General features: G+C 45.2%; 1 protein-coding gene across 1 annotated transcript; it reads left to right on the top strand.

Moving 5' to 3' along the window:
• Nucleotides 1-11,788: 11,788 nt before the first annotated feature.
• On the top strand, nucleotides 11,789-12,715 carry LOC114492868 (calmodulin-like protein 3). Its single transcript, XM_028507452.2, has one exon. The coding sequence runs from the start codon at nucleotides 11,953-11,955 to the stop codon at nucleotides 12,400-12,402; it is 450 nt and encodes a 149-aa protein (XP_028363253.1). The 5' UTR covers nucleotides 11,789-11,952; the 3' UTR covers nucleotides 12,403-12,715.
• Nucleotides 12,716-13,917: the final 1,202 nt, after the last annotated feature.

The following is a 13,917-nucleotide window of genomic DNA, read 5'->3' as shown; positions in this document are numbered from 1 at the left end:
ATTTACCTTTGTTCACCATGGCCCTTCTACCTGCTGCAGCATCTGTGCCAAGCTGCCCTCTGATTCTCTCTCAACCTTCTCTCTCCCTTGATAATCTCATCTCTGTCTACAGAGGTCTCTTCATTTGTTTATTCCCTATTTTTATTCCAATTTATTCACCACTGTTTTTTAATGTCTGTGCCTTCTGCTACACAGGGAGACAATGACTCGTCTTTAAAAGACCTCTAGTCTTTAACTCTTCTTTGGAAAAGCTTTCATCACATTTCTTTTTTTACTACATCTGACCACTTTCTGGCATCTTGAAAAGAGAGCAGGTTTTTTTCTCCTTCCATGATCCTCCCTTTTATCCTAGTTTTAACATCTTTTTATTCTGTTCTAGTGGGAGCTCTCCTCATCCCCCCACGCCATCCTCCCAACATGTGGGCTTGGTTCTGCAGCTCGGTCCTGTTCCGAGGCACGATTAGAAAGAGCGGGAAGCTGCTTTCACACATTATTCTCTTTTATCTATAGATAAATCCTATTGTGTGTGCTGGCCCATTTCCCTTTTTTGAGTACATTATAAGCTGGTATCATTGAGAGTGAAGTAACTTTCTTTTAGAACTAAAGCCTTCTAAACCAATTCTAAATATAGTCATTGGGTTTATAGTCATTTTGTTTGTTTTCTAAAGCTGTAACATTTTCTCTAAGATCTATTTGAAACTCCTTCTTTCAGGCGTACTTTATATACGTAGATAACAGAGTGAAATGCTTGACCTCTCTGACTCCATCTTGTTTAAGCTTGCTCTGTTCCCATGGCCTTCAGGCTAATATCTTCTGCTTAGTTCTTCTTGTAGACAAGCTAATCATTAGAGGAATCTGCTGGCAGCTGAAGTGCTACAAAAACAGGTCCTTACCAGAAAGTGCCCCCCCCCCCCCACGAAATAAGGAAAGTATGTAGAAAATAATGATTGTTTATCAAAGATTTGCAAGAACCTCTTGACAGGACTCACATCAACTAGCACAATCTTCCTTGGACCCTTCTTGACAACTAGATATCTGCAGTGGTCAATGACCTCTTGCCCCTTTCATTTCTTCTTCCCTTGAAATAAAAGTCTGAACCATGAATTTTCTTAAGATGGTTTTGAGGTACCACTAGGGCTCCCATTTCCAGTTGACAACTTGTCAATCAATAAACCTTTCCTAACTCCAGACTCTGATGTTTTTAGTTTTGACTTTTTGAAGCATTGGGCACACAGTCTTTGGACCAGAAACATAAATATATTTTTACATGTATGTGTGTGGAGAGAGACATAGTTTTCCTACTCCCTCTTTCATGTTTAAAAAGGTATTAGGGGGAGACGTCTGGCCAGGATGGAGGCATAGGTAGACACACTATGCCTCCTCACACAACCAAAAGATAGACAACAACAAATTTAAAAACAGAAACAACTGGAACTGAAAGAAAATCAAACTGTATGGAAGTCCTACAGCCAAGGAGTTAAAGAAGACACACTCATCCAGACTGGTAGGAGGGGCAGAGACAGGCAGCTGGGTGGAGAGGACTCATGGCAAAGTGGTGGATGAGGGACCAGGGTAGGCAAGGTGGCAGCTGGCGAACCAGGGGAGGTGGCAGATTGCGGACTCGATGGTCCCACATTCATGTGTGGATAAACCAGGAGGAACAACAGGGGAGTGAGACAGGCCACACAACACAAGTTGCCAGTGTAGGGAAATAAAGTCTCAAAGCCTCTGACTGAAAACACCTATGGGGGTTAAGGTCGCAGCAGGAGAAACTCTCAGCCTCACAGGAGAGTTCATTAGAGAGACCCACAGGGTCCTAGAATGTACACAAACCCACCCACCCTGGAATCAGCACCAGAAGGGCCCAGTTTGATTGTGGGTAGCAGGGGAAGTGACTGAAAACCAGCAGAGAGAGGAGCAAGCACCATTGTTCCCTCTTGGATCCCTCCCCAAAATATAGCATCACAACGCAGTGACGTGAGTTGCCTTGCCGTGGTGAACATCTAGGGCTCTGCCCCTTACTACATAACAGGTGCGCCGAGACAAAAATATGGCCCAAATGAAAGAACAGATAAAAGCTCCAGAAAAAATACAACTAAGTGACGAAGAGATAGCCAACCTATCAGATGCACACTTCATAATACTGGCTATCAGGATGCTCCAGGAACTCTCTGGATACTTCAACAGCATAAAAAAGACCCAGGCAGCAATGGGGGTTGCATTATGTGAAATAAAGAAAAATCTACAGGAAACCAACAGTGATGGGAAGGAAACTGAGACTCAAATCAACAGTTTGGAGCAGAAGGAAGAAAGAAATATTCAACCAGAACAGAATGAAGGAACAAGAATTCAAAAAAATGAGGAAAAGATTAGGAACCTCCAGGACATCTTTAAACCTTCCAATATCTGAATTATAGGGGTGCCAGAAAGAGAAGAGGAAGAGCAAGAAATTGAAAACTTATTTGAACAAATAATGAAGGAGAACGTCCCCATTCTGGCAAAGGAAATAGACTTTCAGGGTGTCCAGGAAGTTCAGAGAGTCCCAAAGCAGTTGGACCCAAGGAGGAACACACCAAGGCACATCATAATTACATTACCCAAGATTAAAATGAAGGAGAGAATCTTAAAAGCAGCAAGAGAAAAGCAGAGAGTTGTCTACAAAGGAGTTCCCATTAGACTATGAGTTGATTTCTCAAAAGAAACCTTACAGGCAAGAAGGGGCTGAAAAGAAGTATTCCAAGTCATGAAAGGCAAGGACATACATCCAAGATTACTCTATCCAGCAAAGTTATCATTTATAATAGAAGGATAAATAAAGTGCTTCTCAGATAAGGTCAAGTTAAAGGAGTTCATCATCACCACGCCTTTATTATATGAAATGTTAAAGGGACTTATCTAAGAAAAAGAAGATAAAAAACATGTATAGTAAAATGACAGCAAACTCACAATCATTAACAACCACACCTAAAACAAAATCAAAACAAACTAAGTAAACAACTAGAACAGCGACAGAACCACAGAAGTGGAGATCACATGGAGGGTTAGCAACAGGAGAGTGGGAGGAGAAGAGGAGGGGAAAGGTATGGAGAATAAGTAGCATAAATGGTAGGTGGAAAATAGACAGGGGGAGGACAAGAATAGTATGGGAAATGTAAAAGCTAAAGAACTTATAAGTGTGACACATGGACATGAACTAAAGGGGGAATGTGGGTGGGAGAGGGTGTGCAGGGTGGAGGGGAGTGAAGGGGGGGAATGGGACAACTGTAATAGCATAATCAATAAAATATATTTTAAAAAAGTAAAAAAAGAAAAAAATTCTCTTAGCAACTGGGAATGCCCTTGGGTCCTGTTCCTAAGGATACCCTGTCCTGGCAGCAGAAAGAGGTCCTGACACACAGCCAGGAGGCCCCTCTGCTGTGCCTATTTTTATTCCTCCCTAAGTGGTGGTATAGTCCTGGGTAAATGCTCAAACTTGCTGGGTTACAATATCCTGGCCTGTAAAATGAAGGGTTTAGACTGTATGGACAAACTTTGAGAATTTCTTTAGCAGTGGAAGCCATGTTTTAAATAAAATCTTACTGTTTCACATGATAAAAAATAGTTAATATTTATTGAGCCCTTCCTATGTTCCAGCTCCCCTGCTGGGCCTTCTTGTTAATTCACAGTGTTCTTTACCACTAGTGAGCCCATTATACAGATGAGGACACAGCCACAACAGTGGCAACTTGCTAACAATCAGAAGCAGTTAAAGGGAGCTTTCTTGGTTGGTGGTGGGGAAAGGAAGGAGGTTGGCACCCTAGGCCCCTCTCCTCCATCTTTTCTTGCCCTCATGCATTTCTAGAAGGGCCTTTGCAGAGTCCATGGGTTAAAAGAGCAAGTTTAGCTTTGGCCATTATGGCTCAGTTGGTCAGAGCGTTGTCCTGTAACTGAAGGGTTGTGGGTTTGATTCCCAGTCGGAGCACATACCTAGGTTGCATGTTCGATCCCCGTTCTAAGCGCATGCCATCCCCAGTCTGAACACATACAGGAGGCAACCAGTTGATGCTTCTCTCTCACATCGATGTCTTTCTTTTTCCCTTTCTCTTTGTCTAAAAGCAAAAAGGATTTTTTAAAGATTTTATTTTATTTATTTTTAGAGAGGGGAGGGAGATAGAGAGAGAGAGAGAAACATCAATGTGCGGTTGCTGGGGGTCATGGCCAGCAACCCAGGCATGTACCCTGACTGGGAATCGAACCTGCGACACTGGTTCACAGCCCGCGCTCAATCCGCTGAGTTATGCCAGCCAGGAGTCAAAAAGGATTTTTTTTAAATAGCAAGTTTAAAAACACTGGAGGAATGACCACCCCCCCGCAAAGCGAGCTCTGGTTAAACTGCCCTTTGCCTCTTTCAGATCACTTATCAAGGTATCAAGCTCACGCCCCAGACTCTCCTGATTTCTGCATACCACCTGTGCTTACCAGCAGGCACACGTGTTCTCACATGTGTTCACACACACGTACACATGCACACATCTTCCTGTATTAAATGCAAAGGTTTCATTACAATCATAAACTTGAAAGGCTTGGCACTTGGAAAAAACACATCTCCTGTCTCTTACGGAGTTCCAGAACTTCTGGGAAGACCAGCCTGTTCTCCAGAATATAATCACCACGCCCCCCCCCCCACAACCGCCCCCTTAGTGTGCGGGCATAAAGTAACACAGGAGTCTATGTAGCCACTTATCAAATGTTTCCTGGTATCAAAATATTTGTGGCAGAGGTCCTTGTCCCTCATCAACATCACCCCATTGAATATTTATTTCTTAATTTTTTCCAAAACATCAAATATGAAATTTGAAAGGTGGGTGGGTAATACGATGAGCCCTCCCAGAACTAGCACTTGGTCCTCTCTGTTCTACCCTGCTCCACGCTGCCCCCCTCTTCCCCCTGCTCGAAAGCCCTTCACCTACCCAAGAATAGGGGAGGCAGAGAGTGAGCCAAGGCAAGCTGCCTGGGAAAAGTTACCAACCCCTCTCCCCGCACATATCAGAAAAAAATAGCCCTTTCTTCAGGAAAGCAGGAAGTCTGAGAAAAGATATTTACTTGTTTGGTTGCTTTTATTGTGAGATCTATTGCTAATTTGGTTTTGCTTGGGTGGTCATTTAATCCCAATTTAATCAAAGTGACTCTCAGGAATTACAGACAGGCCACTTTTATGTCGCTTAGGTCTCCTCTAAATGTACTGATGCTCAAAGTCATTGAAGATGCTGGCCTCAGCAGGAGAGTCACTAAGGAACCTGGGCCCCCTCCAGGTGGGGCACCCTGGAGGCTGACCTCATACACCAGCCACTTGATGAGAGCAGTGGAAACTGAGGTGAAGACATGCCAAATCACAAAGACCCAAGAAACAAACAAAAAAACAACCCAGTTATTCAGCTCCCTCCACACTTGGTGGACTTCATTCTCCAGGTGAGGCCTCAAATCATAAAAGTGAACCACACCTGAGTTTTATGACCTATTGAGAAATTACACACAGTGGCCCTGAGAGCTCTGAGCAAGGTGTTCTCATGGCCCAGCCTCCTAGGTGATGATTTACCTGTTTATTTATCCAATTTCAGTTGAACAACTCACAGCTTTGATCCAGAACAATGATCTCTTCCCTGAACATGAGCTCCAGCCCAGCCCAGGCCAGCCCAGGCCAGCCCTTGGGGAGTCTTGATGATTCACAAAACTGACCAGAAATCATTTCAAGAGCTGGGTCATGCACTGAATCTGGGGCATCCTATTTAGTGGGAAGGTGTTAAAAGAAGGCTCAAGACCCCTAGTTCCCAAAGAAAGTTTTGCCATTAGTTGAGAGGACCCTCTCCTAGCAATGAAGGTGACTAAGAAAGTGTCATTTTTCCCAGTGGTTAATATAAGCTTGAAGTACTGAGCAAGCCCTGTTTATTTTCAGTTAGTGCTGCCCCTGGAAGGCAGGAAGCAGCACAGGTTGCTGGTCAACACCATGGGCAAAGCACACACGCCACTGCCGTCCAGGTGAGAGTGACCAACATTGTTTGTTTTTTGTCATTATGTCCTCTGTTTGTCTATTTCATTGCTGTTGCATCTTAGACTGTGAGTTGAGAGATCCCACAACAACAAACATGTACCCTGGCAAATCCAGGCATCTGGTCATCCCTAGGAGACTTTAAGGAGGTTCTCACGGCAAGTCCCTGGTAGGAACGTTAGCTGTGAGACCAAAGGCTTCCAAGACAGGTGAAGTCTAGGGACAGCAAGAGGAGCTCATCCTGGAACCGGGCCTCCAGGGAATGATTTTAACTTTCCTTTTTGCATGTTTCCCAAATGACCCAGAAGCCCCATGGCAAGCGCCCTCCCCCCACGGGAAAGTTGGAGGCCCCACCAGAGAACCTTCGGCCCATGCTCCATTCCTCTCAGGACCCACTCTGCCACTGTTCTGAATCTGCCTCTGGCTCCTCTACCTGGATGGACTCTGGCTGGACTGTCTGCCTAACTTTCATATTTGGCTTTGAGGAGAGAAGTCCCACCCCACCCCTTGGTATGTTGGCCCCCATCATTTCAACTGTGCTCTGGTCTCTCTCTAAGGAGCCAGGGCTAGAGTTCTAGAGTGGTGACTATAATGAAGATTGAGTCATATAAAAGTGACACATGACCAGATAGCTCACAGGGAGCGAGGAGCACATGTCCATGTTCATGAGGCCCAGGCAGCAGCAGCACTTTCCAGCCTCAGTGCGGAGATGAGAAACAGAGGACAAGCCATGGGCAGGTGTCCAGAAGTGAAGCAGCAGCAGCCGAAATGATACCCTCTAGAAGATGGGCCTCCAGCAGTGCTCCAGGCCCACAAAGAGAGTTGTGGCTCTGTCCATGTTCTCAGGCCAGCAGAGATGGAAAGGGATAGAGGTGGGGAGGCTGGGAAGGGCTTCCCTGAGGGGTGGGGGAAAGCTTCACCTGGGCCTCAGAACACCCAGTAGTCTTGCAACTGCCAGGTATGGGGATGTGTGGCATACCTCACTGGATCAGAAATGAAAGCCAACCTACCCAGAGGTCTTCAGAGGTCACCTTTTGGCATCTGACTGGATTTTATGGTCCTGGCTGTCTGGATGATTTGCTAACACATGCTTGCCACAGACTAATTGCTTAATGAATATGAAGTTAATCCATACATGCTACATTGTAAAGGTGTACTGTGGCCTGAATATTTGTTTCCCCAAAATTCATATGTGGAATCCTAACCCCAGAGATGATGATATTAATGAGAGTGAAACTTTCAGGAGTGTTATTAGTGCCCCTATAAAAAAAGCTCCAGAAAGATCCTTAGCCTTTTCTGCTATGTTAGCTAGTTCACTATAAGAAGTCTGCAACTCTCACTCAACCATGCTGGCCCCTGATCTCAGACTTCCAGCATCCATAACTGTGAGAGATAAATTTCTGCTATTAAGCCACCCAGTCTTGGTATTTTGTTATAGCAATCTGAACACACTAAGGAAAGGTGTTTATATTTACAGTCAAACCTCGGTTCTCTAATGACTTCTACCTCGAACAATTCAGTTCTCTACAAAGTGAATCAGAGACCAAAAAAAAAAAAAGTCTCAGTTGTCAAACAAAACTTCAGTTCTCTAACCTGACACCGTTTCATGCTGATACCAGTATGATCAGTCATGTGTCTCTCAGGTGACAAATGAAGGAGATTCAGTTTTCCAACAAATTGCCTCTTGAACAGCTGTCCGGAATAAATTACACTCAATAACCAAGTTTCTATTGTGTGCTGGGGAAAATGGAAATAGATGAGCAAACGTTAGGACTAGTGAAAGATTTAATCAAGACAGAAAGAGAGACCCATGGTCACTCTCAGCTATAGCCCTTCTAGCAGGGCACAGGGGAAAAAGGTGAGGGACCCTACCTAATCTGTAACTTTCTCTACAGCACCCAGCAGAAGACGTATGTTCACAAGGATGCTGAATGAATTCTTTTTAACAAAAGCTCCAGTTCAGAGAAGGCAATACTTTGGATCATCTGGTCTTCAAAGGAAGTAGCTGGAGCAGGTGGATTCTCCCAGTATGGGTCCATTGGGGTCTTCATTAATATTACACTCTGTAGGCCAACACCGTCCCTCCCAAGATTTCAGTATTCTCAGTGCCTTTCACCCCCCCTAGTCCCAGGACTTCTACCTCCAGTTCAGACTGCCGTTTCCCAACGCTCCACAGCCATCGTCCCCCAGGTGTGTTCTGTGGGTCCAGCTGGGGAAGGTGTGTCCCCGATACTCTTTCAGTGGGCCTGGGAGATCAAAACTATTCTCATCATAGTACCAAGACATTATTTGCCTTTTTAATCATGTTGGCATCTTGCACTGAGGTCAAAAGCAATGGTGGGTAAAATTTCTAGCCCCTTAGCATGAATCCAGTCTCCTGCACTAGCGAGTAGCTGTTATAGTTAGTCTTCAACACCACATGGCCTCAATTTTTTAAAAAGCCAGTTTCACTTAAGAATGTTCCTGCAGAAGTAGTAAAATTATTTTATTAAATCCAACACTTGAATGCCCATACTCAATATTCTACTAATTATGGAAGTACCATGGTTCTCATAAGAAAAGCACTTGTATGATTGAATGAGTAGCAGGGTACGATTTTTCATGGAATGGCGTTTTTATTGGAAAGAACATAGACAAACTACAGTTACTCAGACTTGATAGCAGCAGACATTTCCTGGAAAATGGATGAAGTGAGCCTGTCACTTCAAGAAAAACAACTGACAGTATTTGTTGCCAATGATAAATCTGAGTTTCCAAATGAAAATTAGAATTTTCAAAATTTCATATTTGTTACCATGAGCTTGAGATGTTCCAATACTTAAACTTTTCTAATGGGATTGGTGATCATATCAATGGACATAATTTTTTTTATAGATGCAACGGTTCGGGAGATTTGCAGAACTTGGTGAACCAATATTTTCCAAATCACGCACAGGTGAATTATCCATACACAATGCAAGAATGATCGATGGACTTTAAGGTAACAATATGAGAATTCCATTTACCTGGTTTCAGGTTCCACACTACAGTTGACCTTTAAGAAATTATTGCTTGTCAAATTTTGATATGGTATGGAAGAATATCCACAGTTATCTAAAAGAGTCATTTAAATGTTCTCCTTTTTCAACTGAATATTGTGTGAAGTTGGATTATCACATATTTCAAATCAAAATGACATCTCCCCACAGATGGAGTGCAGACATGGTCCTTTAAAGCCAGACATAAAAGAAATTAGCAAAATTATTTTTTTAGTGCCACTCTTCCCCTTATGTTTTGTTATGGAAATATAATTATTTTTCATGAAACTATGTCATTTATGTTAACATGTAATAGGGTTTTTTAAAATTTCTAAGTTACAAATAAATATGTAAAATATATTTAAATATTGAAAATTCTTCTTAATTTTAATTACAAACCTGGTAAATACTGGTAGGTATACCCCACATAAACAAAATATCTTGGAGTCCTCCCTCACTGATTTTTAAGTGTTTAAATGGTGCTAAGACCACAAGGGAACCAGCACACTGAGAGGCTGCAGGGAGAGAGTCGCAGAAGCCCATGAAACCAACATTTCCTCTGTCACAGTTCCATAACTAGAGAGTTGTGACATTTTAGTCTATCCCAGCACTATCCTTTGTGAGTCGTGAGTGATGCTGTTTAAAATCCTTTCTGACTTCTCTTTCAATGTGCCCTTTCAAAAAGCACACTTAAGTGAAGGCTGGGTATCAGAGCCGTGACACCGCGATCCAGAAACGTACAGACACCCCTTGACCTCTTACTCTTTCGTGGGTGAAGGACACAGGAAGCAAGACCACATTCCTGTCTGGCCTTGAAGTTTGCATCCATCAGTGGGACTGTCTCAGGGACAAGTTTTCCCATGATGCTAGATTCACCCTTGGCTCTTCAGGAGAATGCCAGTGACCTGCCCATGTCCAGCGGTTTTCCTTCTGCTACCTGCTACTGGCCTTGTATTATTTCATGAACATCCCTTTGCTGATGAGTTTTCAGCATATGAATTTTTTTTTGGGGGGGGTGCATATTCAGACCATAAAATACAGTTTATCAGTTCTTTCTTTCATGGATTTTGCCTTTGATGTCATATCTAAACCCAACCCAAGTCCAAATTACAGACCTTGGGTCTGGGTATCATTGACAAACCCAAAGTCATCCAGATTTTGTCCTCTGTTATCTTCCAGGAGTTTTATATTTCAGCCTTTTCATTTACATCTATGACCCATTTGAGTTACTTTTTCTGAAGGGTGTAGGTCCAGTTGTTCTAGAACCATTTGTTGAAAAGACTATCTTTGCTTCACTGTATTGCCCTTGTTCCTTTGTCAAAGATCAGTTGACTATATTTATAAGGTTATGTTTCTGGGCTTTGCACTCTGTTCCATTGATCTGTTCTTTGTCTGTTCTTTAGCTAATACCACACTGTGCTGACTACTGCAGCTTTAGAGTAAGTCTTGAAGTGAAGTAGCATCAGTCCTCCCACTTCGCTCTCCCTCGATATCGTTCTGGCTTTTCTGGGCCTCTCCCAGTTCTACCCAGGCAAAGCATCCTCTTCTCACTCTGTGGGTGGCCATTTCCCTGGGACTTGGGAGGAGTCTGTGTGCTCAGTGAATTCCCCTTCACCTTCTTAAGAATATCTCCTCGTAAAAAAAACCCTTACTTCAGTGCCAGATCCCCCCAAACCAGGGGCCCAGACTTTCAGACATGCCTTTGTTTAAAACATCCAGGGATTCCAACTGATGAGAGAATGAAATGTGAGCTCCTCATTGTCCTTCAACACTTCGCTTGTGTGCCATTCCTCATCTCCTTCTCCCCTGTCACCCATTAGGCTGCAGCCACACTGGCCACCGTTATGTCCTGTGGTTGTGCCAAGCCCTCTCCCACCCCTGACTTTGAGCTTCCTCAGCCTCACTGCCTGGAAAGGCTCTTCTCCCCCTTCAAGTCACCCCTCAAGTGCCACCTCTGCAGAGAAAATTTCCTTCACCTTTATCACTGTAGGGGTAATGTCGCCATGTTCTCTTCATCATCACCCCTTTTATTTCCCTCATAGAATTTATCAAAACTATCCAAGTATCTTGCTTATTCATTTAGTTGCTAACTAGCTGTCTTATGGATGGAACAGAAGCTTCTCGAGGACTTGGAGTTGCCGATCTTGTTCACAGCTCTATTTCCAGATTCTAGGGTAGAATCTGCACATAGTAGGCTCTCAATAAATATCTACAAATGAATGAGTGAATGAATGAGTTAGAGGAAATCTTCCATTCATGCTTTTTTTCTGAAGTTAAAAAGGCTGCTTTCTACCTAAAGAACAAAACTTTCCCTTCTCTCGACACCCTCTTGCGAAGCCTAAGACCTTCTTTTAGGCTTTGGAATCCAAAAACAAGGAAAGAAAGTTCCTTTCAGGCAAAGACAACGTCTGCTTTTCCTCTCGCCAAAAACCTCAGCTGAAGGGGAGAAAGGGCACAGGGCCGGTTATTTTACTGAGTGAAGGGTGTGAAGACTGGAGAAGAGGGAAGGAAAAAGAAAAATTCAAGGAGGAAAAACCCAAATCAATCTCTCTAGAGGTTGTCCAGCACACCTCACTGAAGGTGTCCTTGTGGTGGGTCCTGACAGCTGAGTGACGGTGGGGTGGAGAGTCGCAGCCTTTCACACAGAGGCGCTGGCGTCAGCTCAATTAGCCGACCAGCCTCATTCCTGGTCCTGGACTCCTGTTCCAACAGGACCTGGCCTTCAGGCAACACAAGGGGGGTGGTGCGGGGGGAGTCTGAATGGTGAGTGAGAGCCCTGCTCCTTCTTAAGCGTCTGTGAGTCAAGCCAGGGCTGGATCACCAGCCTGCCAGCCAGCTGTCCTGCAGAGCTGGGAGAGGAGCCGGGGAGCTCGCACCTGCATCCACACCTCCACCAACCCCACAACTCCCATGGCCGACCAGCTGACGGAGGAGCAGGTAGCCGAGTTTAGGGAGGCCTTCTCCCTGTTCGACAAAGACGGGGATGGCACCATCACCACCCAGGAGCTGGGCACCGTCATGCGGGCCCTGGGCCAGAACCCCACACAGGCCGAGCTCCAGAGCATGGTGAGTGAGATCGACCGGGACGGCAACGGCACCGTGGACTTCCCCGAGTTCCTGGGCATGATGGCCAGGAGAATGAAGGACAGGGACAACGAGGAGGAGATCCGGGAGGCCTTCCGCGTGTTCGACAAGGACGGCAATGGCCTGGTCAGCGCGGCCGAGCTGCGACATGTGATGACCAGGCTGGGAGAGAAGCTGAGCGACGAGGAGGTGGACGAGATGATCCGGGCGGCAGATGTGGATGGGGATGGGCAGGTCAACTACGAGGAGTTTGTACGCATGCTGGTCTCCAAGTGAGGGGCGGGCAGGTGCCGCAGCCCCGTCAGGCTGCCCCCGCTCTGCTTTGCTGGGGATCTATCTGCCTCTGGCTGCCTCAAGAGCCTCGGGCCTCGCATTGCTTCCTCCACCCCCAGCATCCTCCAGCACTGTTTCTTCTTGGGCAAGGTGAAGTCAGGCCCTGTTTCTGCATCTCACTTTGTCTCCTATTTCCTGCCAACCTCCGCAACCCTGTTCTCACCCAGCATGACACAGGCTGCTGCAAGCCCAGCAAACCCTGGGTGCTCTGTCCCTCAGGATTAGAAGGAAAGTGATGGCTCTCTACATGGACAATGAGCAGAAGGATCAGAAAGTTGTGACATCACAGAGTCCTCTGGGCCAGGGACCTAAAAGGCACTTGGCACTGGGACCTGGGCAGCTGTAGCCCTCAGACTTCATCTTCTATAGGTGAAAGGAATCTCGCCCTGGTGTGAGGGTGGTGACAGAGACTCTGACAATGGAGACCAGGCCTCCTGAGGAACAGCACTTCCCTTCCACAGGGTGCCCGCCCGTTCCTCTCTGTCTTCGCCAAACCTCTGTGATTCATCTTTTGAAGGTGGGAGTAAAACCAGATTCGGTTGTGACATGCCTGTATTCATCTACTTGGAGGGAAATTTTAATGAAAGGGAGAGGGAAGCCGCAGGGGGAATAAATAAAGTGCTTCTGTTCCTATAATGTTTCTTTTTTTTTCCTGAAATGATCTTTGTTAAGTACAGGGTTGAAATGATGTTGAAATCTCCACTTTTGAGTCTTTTGAAAATGCAGTAAAGTCTTGTCTTGGTGAGCATAGCATAAAGGGAGAAATCTGGGTAAGGTAATTTTTGAATTTTTATTTCAAATTAAATGAATTAGTCAGCAGCAGACAGTGGTTGAAAATCCATTCAGCCTCCTCAAGGTCGGAGGCGATGATTATAGCCAGAAAGATGCTCTGATCACTGTTGGTGTTTCTCCTACATTCACTCCCTGCTGCTGTGCTGGCTCTGTGGTTAGAAGAAGGTGAGGAGTAGAAAGTACTAACTGTGTGTCCAGTAAGTGTGGGGCAAGAGCCAGTTGCTTTCTTGCTACCAGAGGTCACATCAGATAACCCAGAGGTTGAAGGACCCTCCTTAGAGATTATTTTAGTTTCAAAGGAGGCCATGTGTTGGAGGCTCATCACTGGGGCTCATCAGAATTGGCCACCAGCCCTGGGACAGTCACAGAGCAGCTGGCCAATCTTGGATAAGTCCTTCTTCCTTGACAGCCCCTCCCGACCATGTGTGTTTCCTCTTATGTAAAATGAGGAATATGGACCCAGATAGGCAGGGATTTCAGGCCTTTGATTCTTGCTGCTGACTGTGCTCAAATCCCTTAGCCTCACTGTGATGAGGGCTGACACTCATGCAGTCCCTCCCATTGGCCAGGCACAGTTGTGAGCACTCTGTGTGCACAGTAAGCTCACTGACATACTAGGCAGTAGCTACTATTAGTGGCTTCCCATCTTACCAATGAGAGAGCTGA

The sequence above is a fragment of the Phyllostomus discolor genome, chromosome 1 (genome assembly GCF_004126475.2).
Source record: "Phyllostomus discolor isolate MPI-MPIP mPhyDis1 chromosome 1, mPhyDis1.pri.v3, whole genome shotgun sequence".
NCBI lineage: Eukaryota > Metazoa > Chordata > Mammalia > Chiroptera > Phyllostomidae > Phyllostomus > Phyllostomus discolor.
The sequence above is the reverse complement of the archived record's forward strand: the minus strand, read 5'-3'. Positions and strand labels throughout refer to the sequence as shown.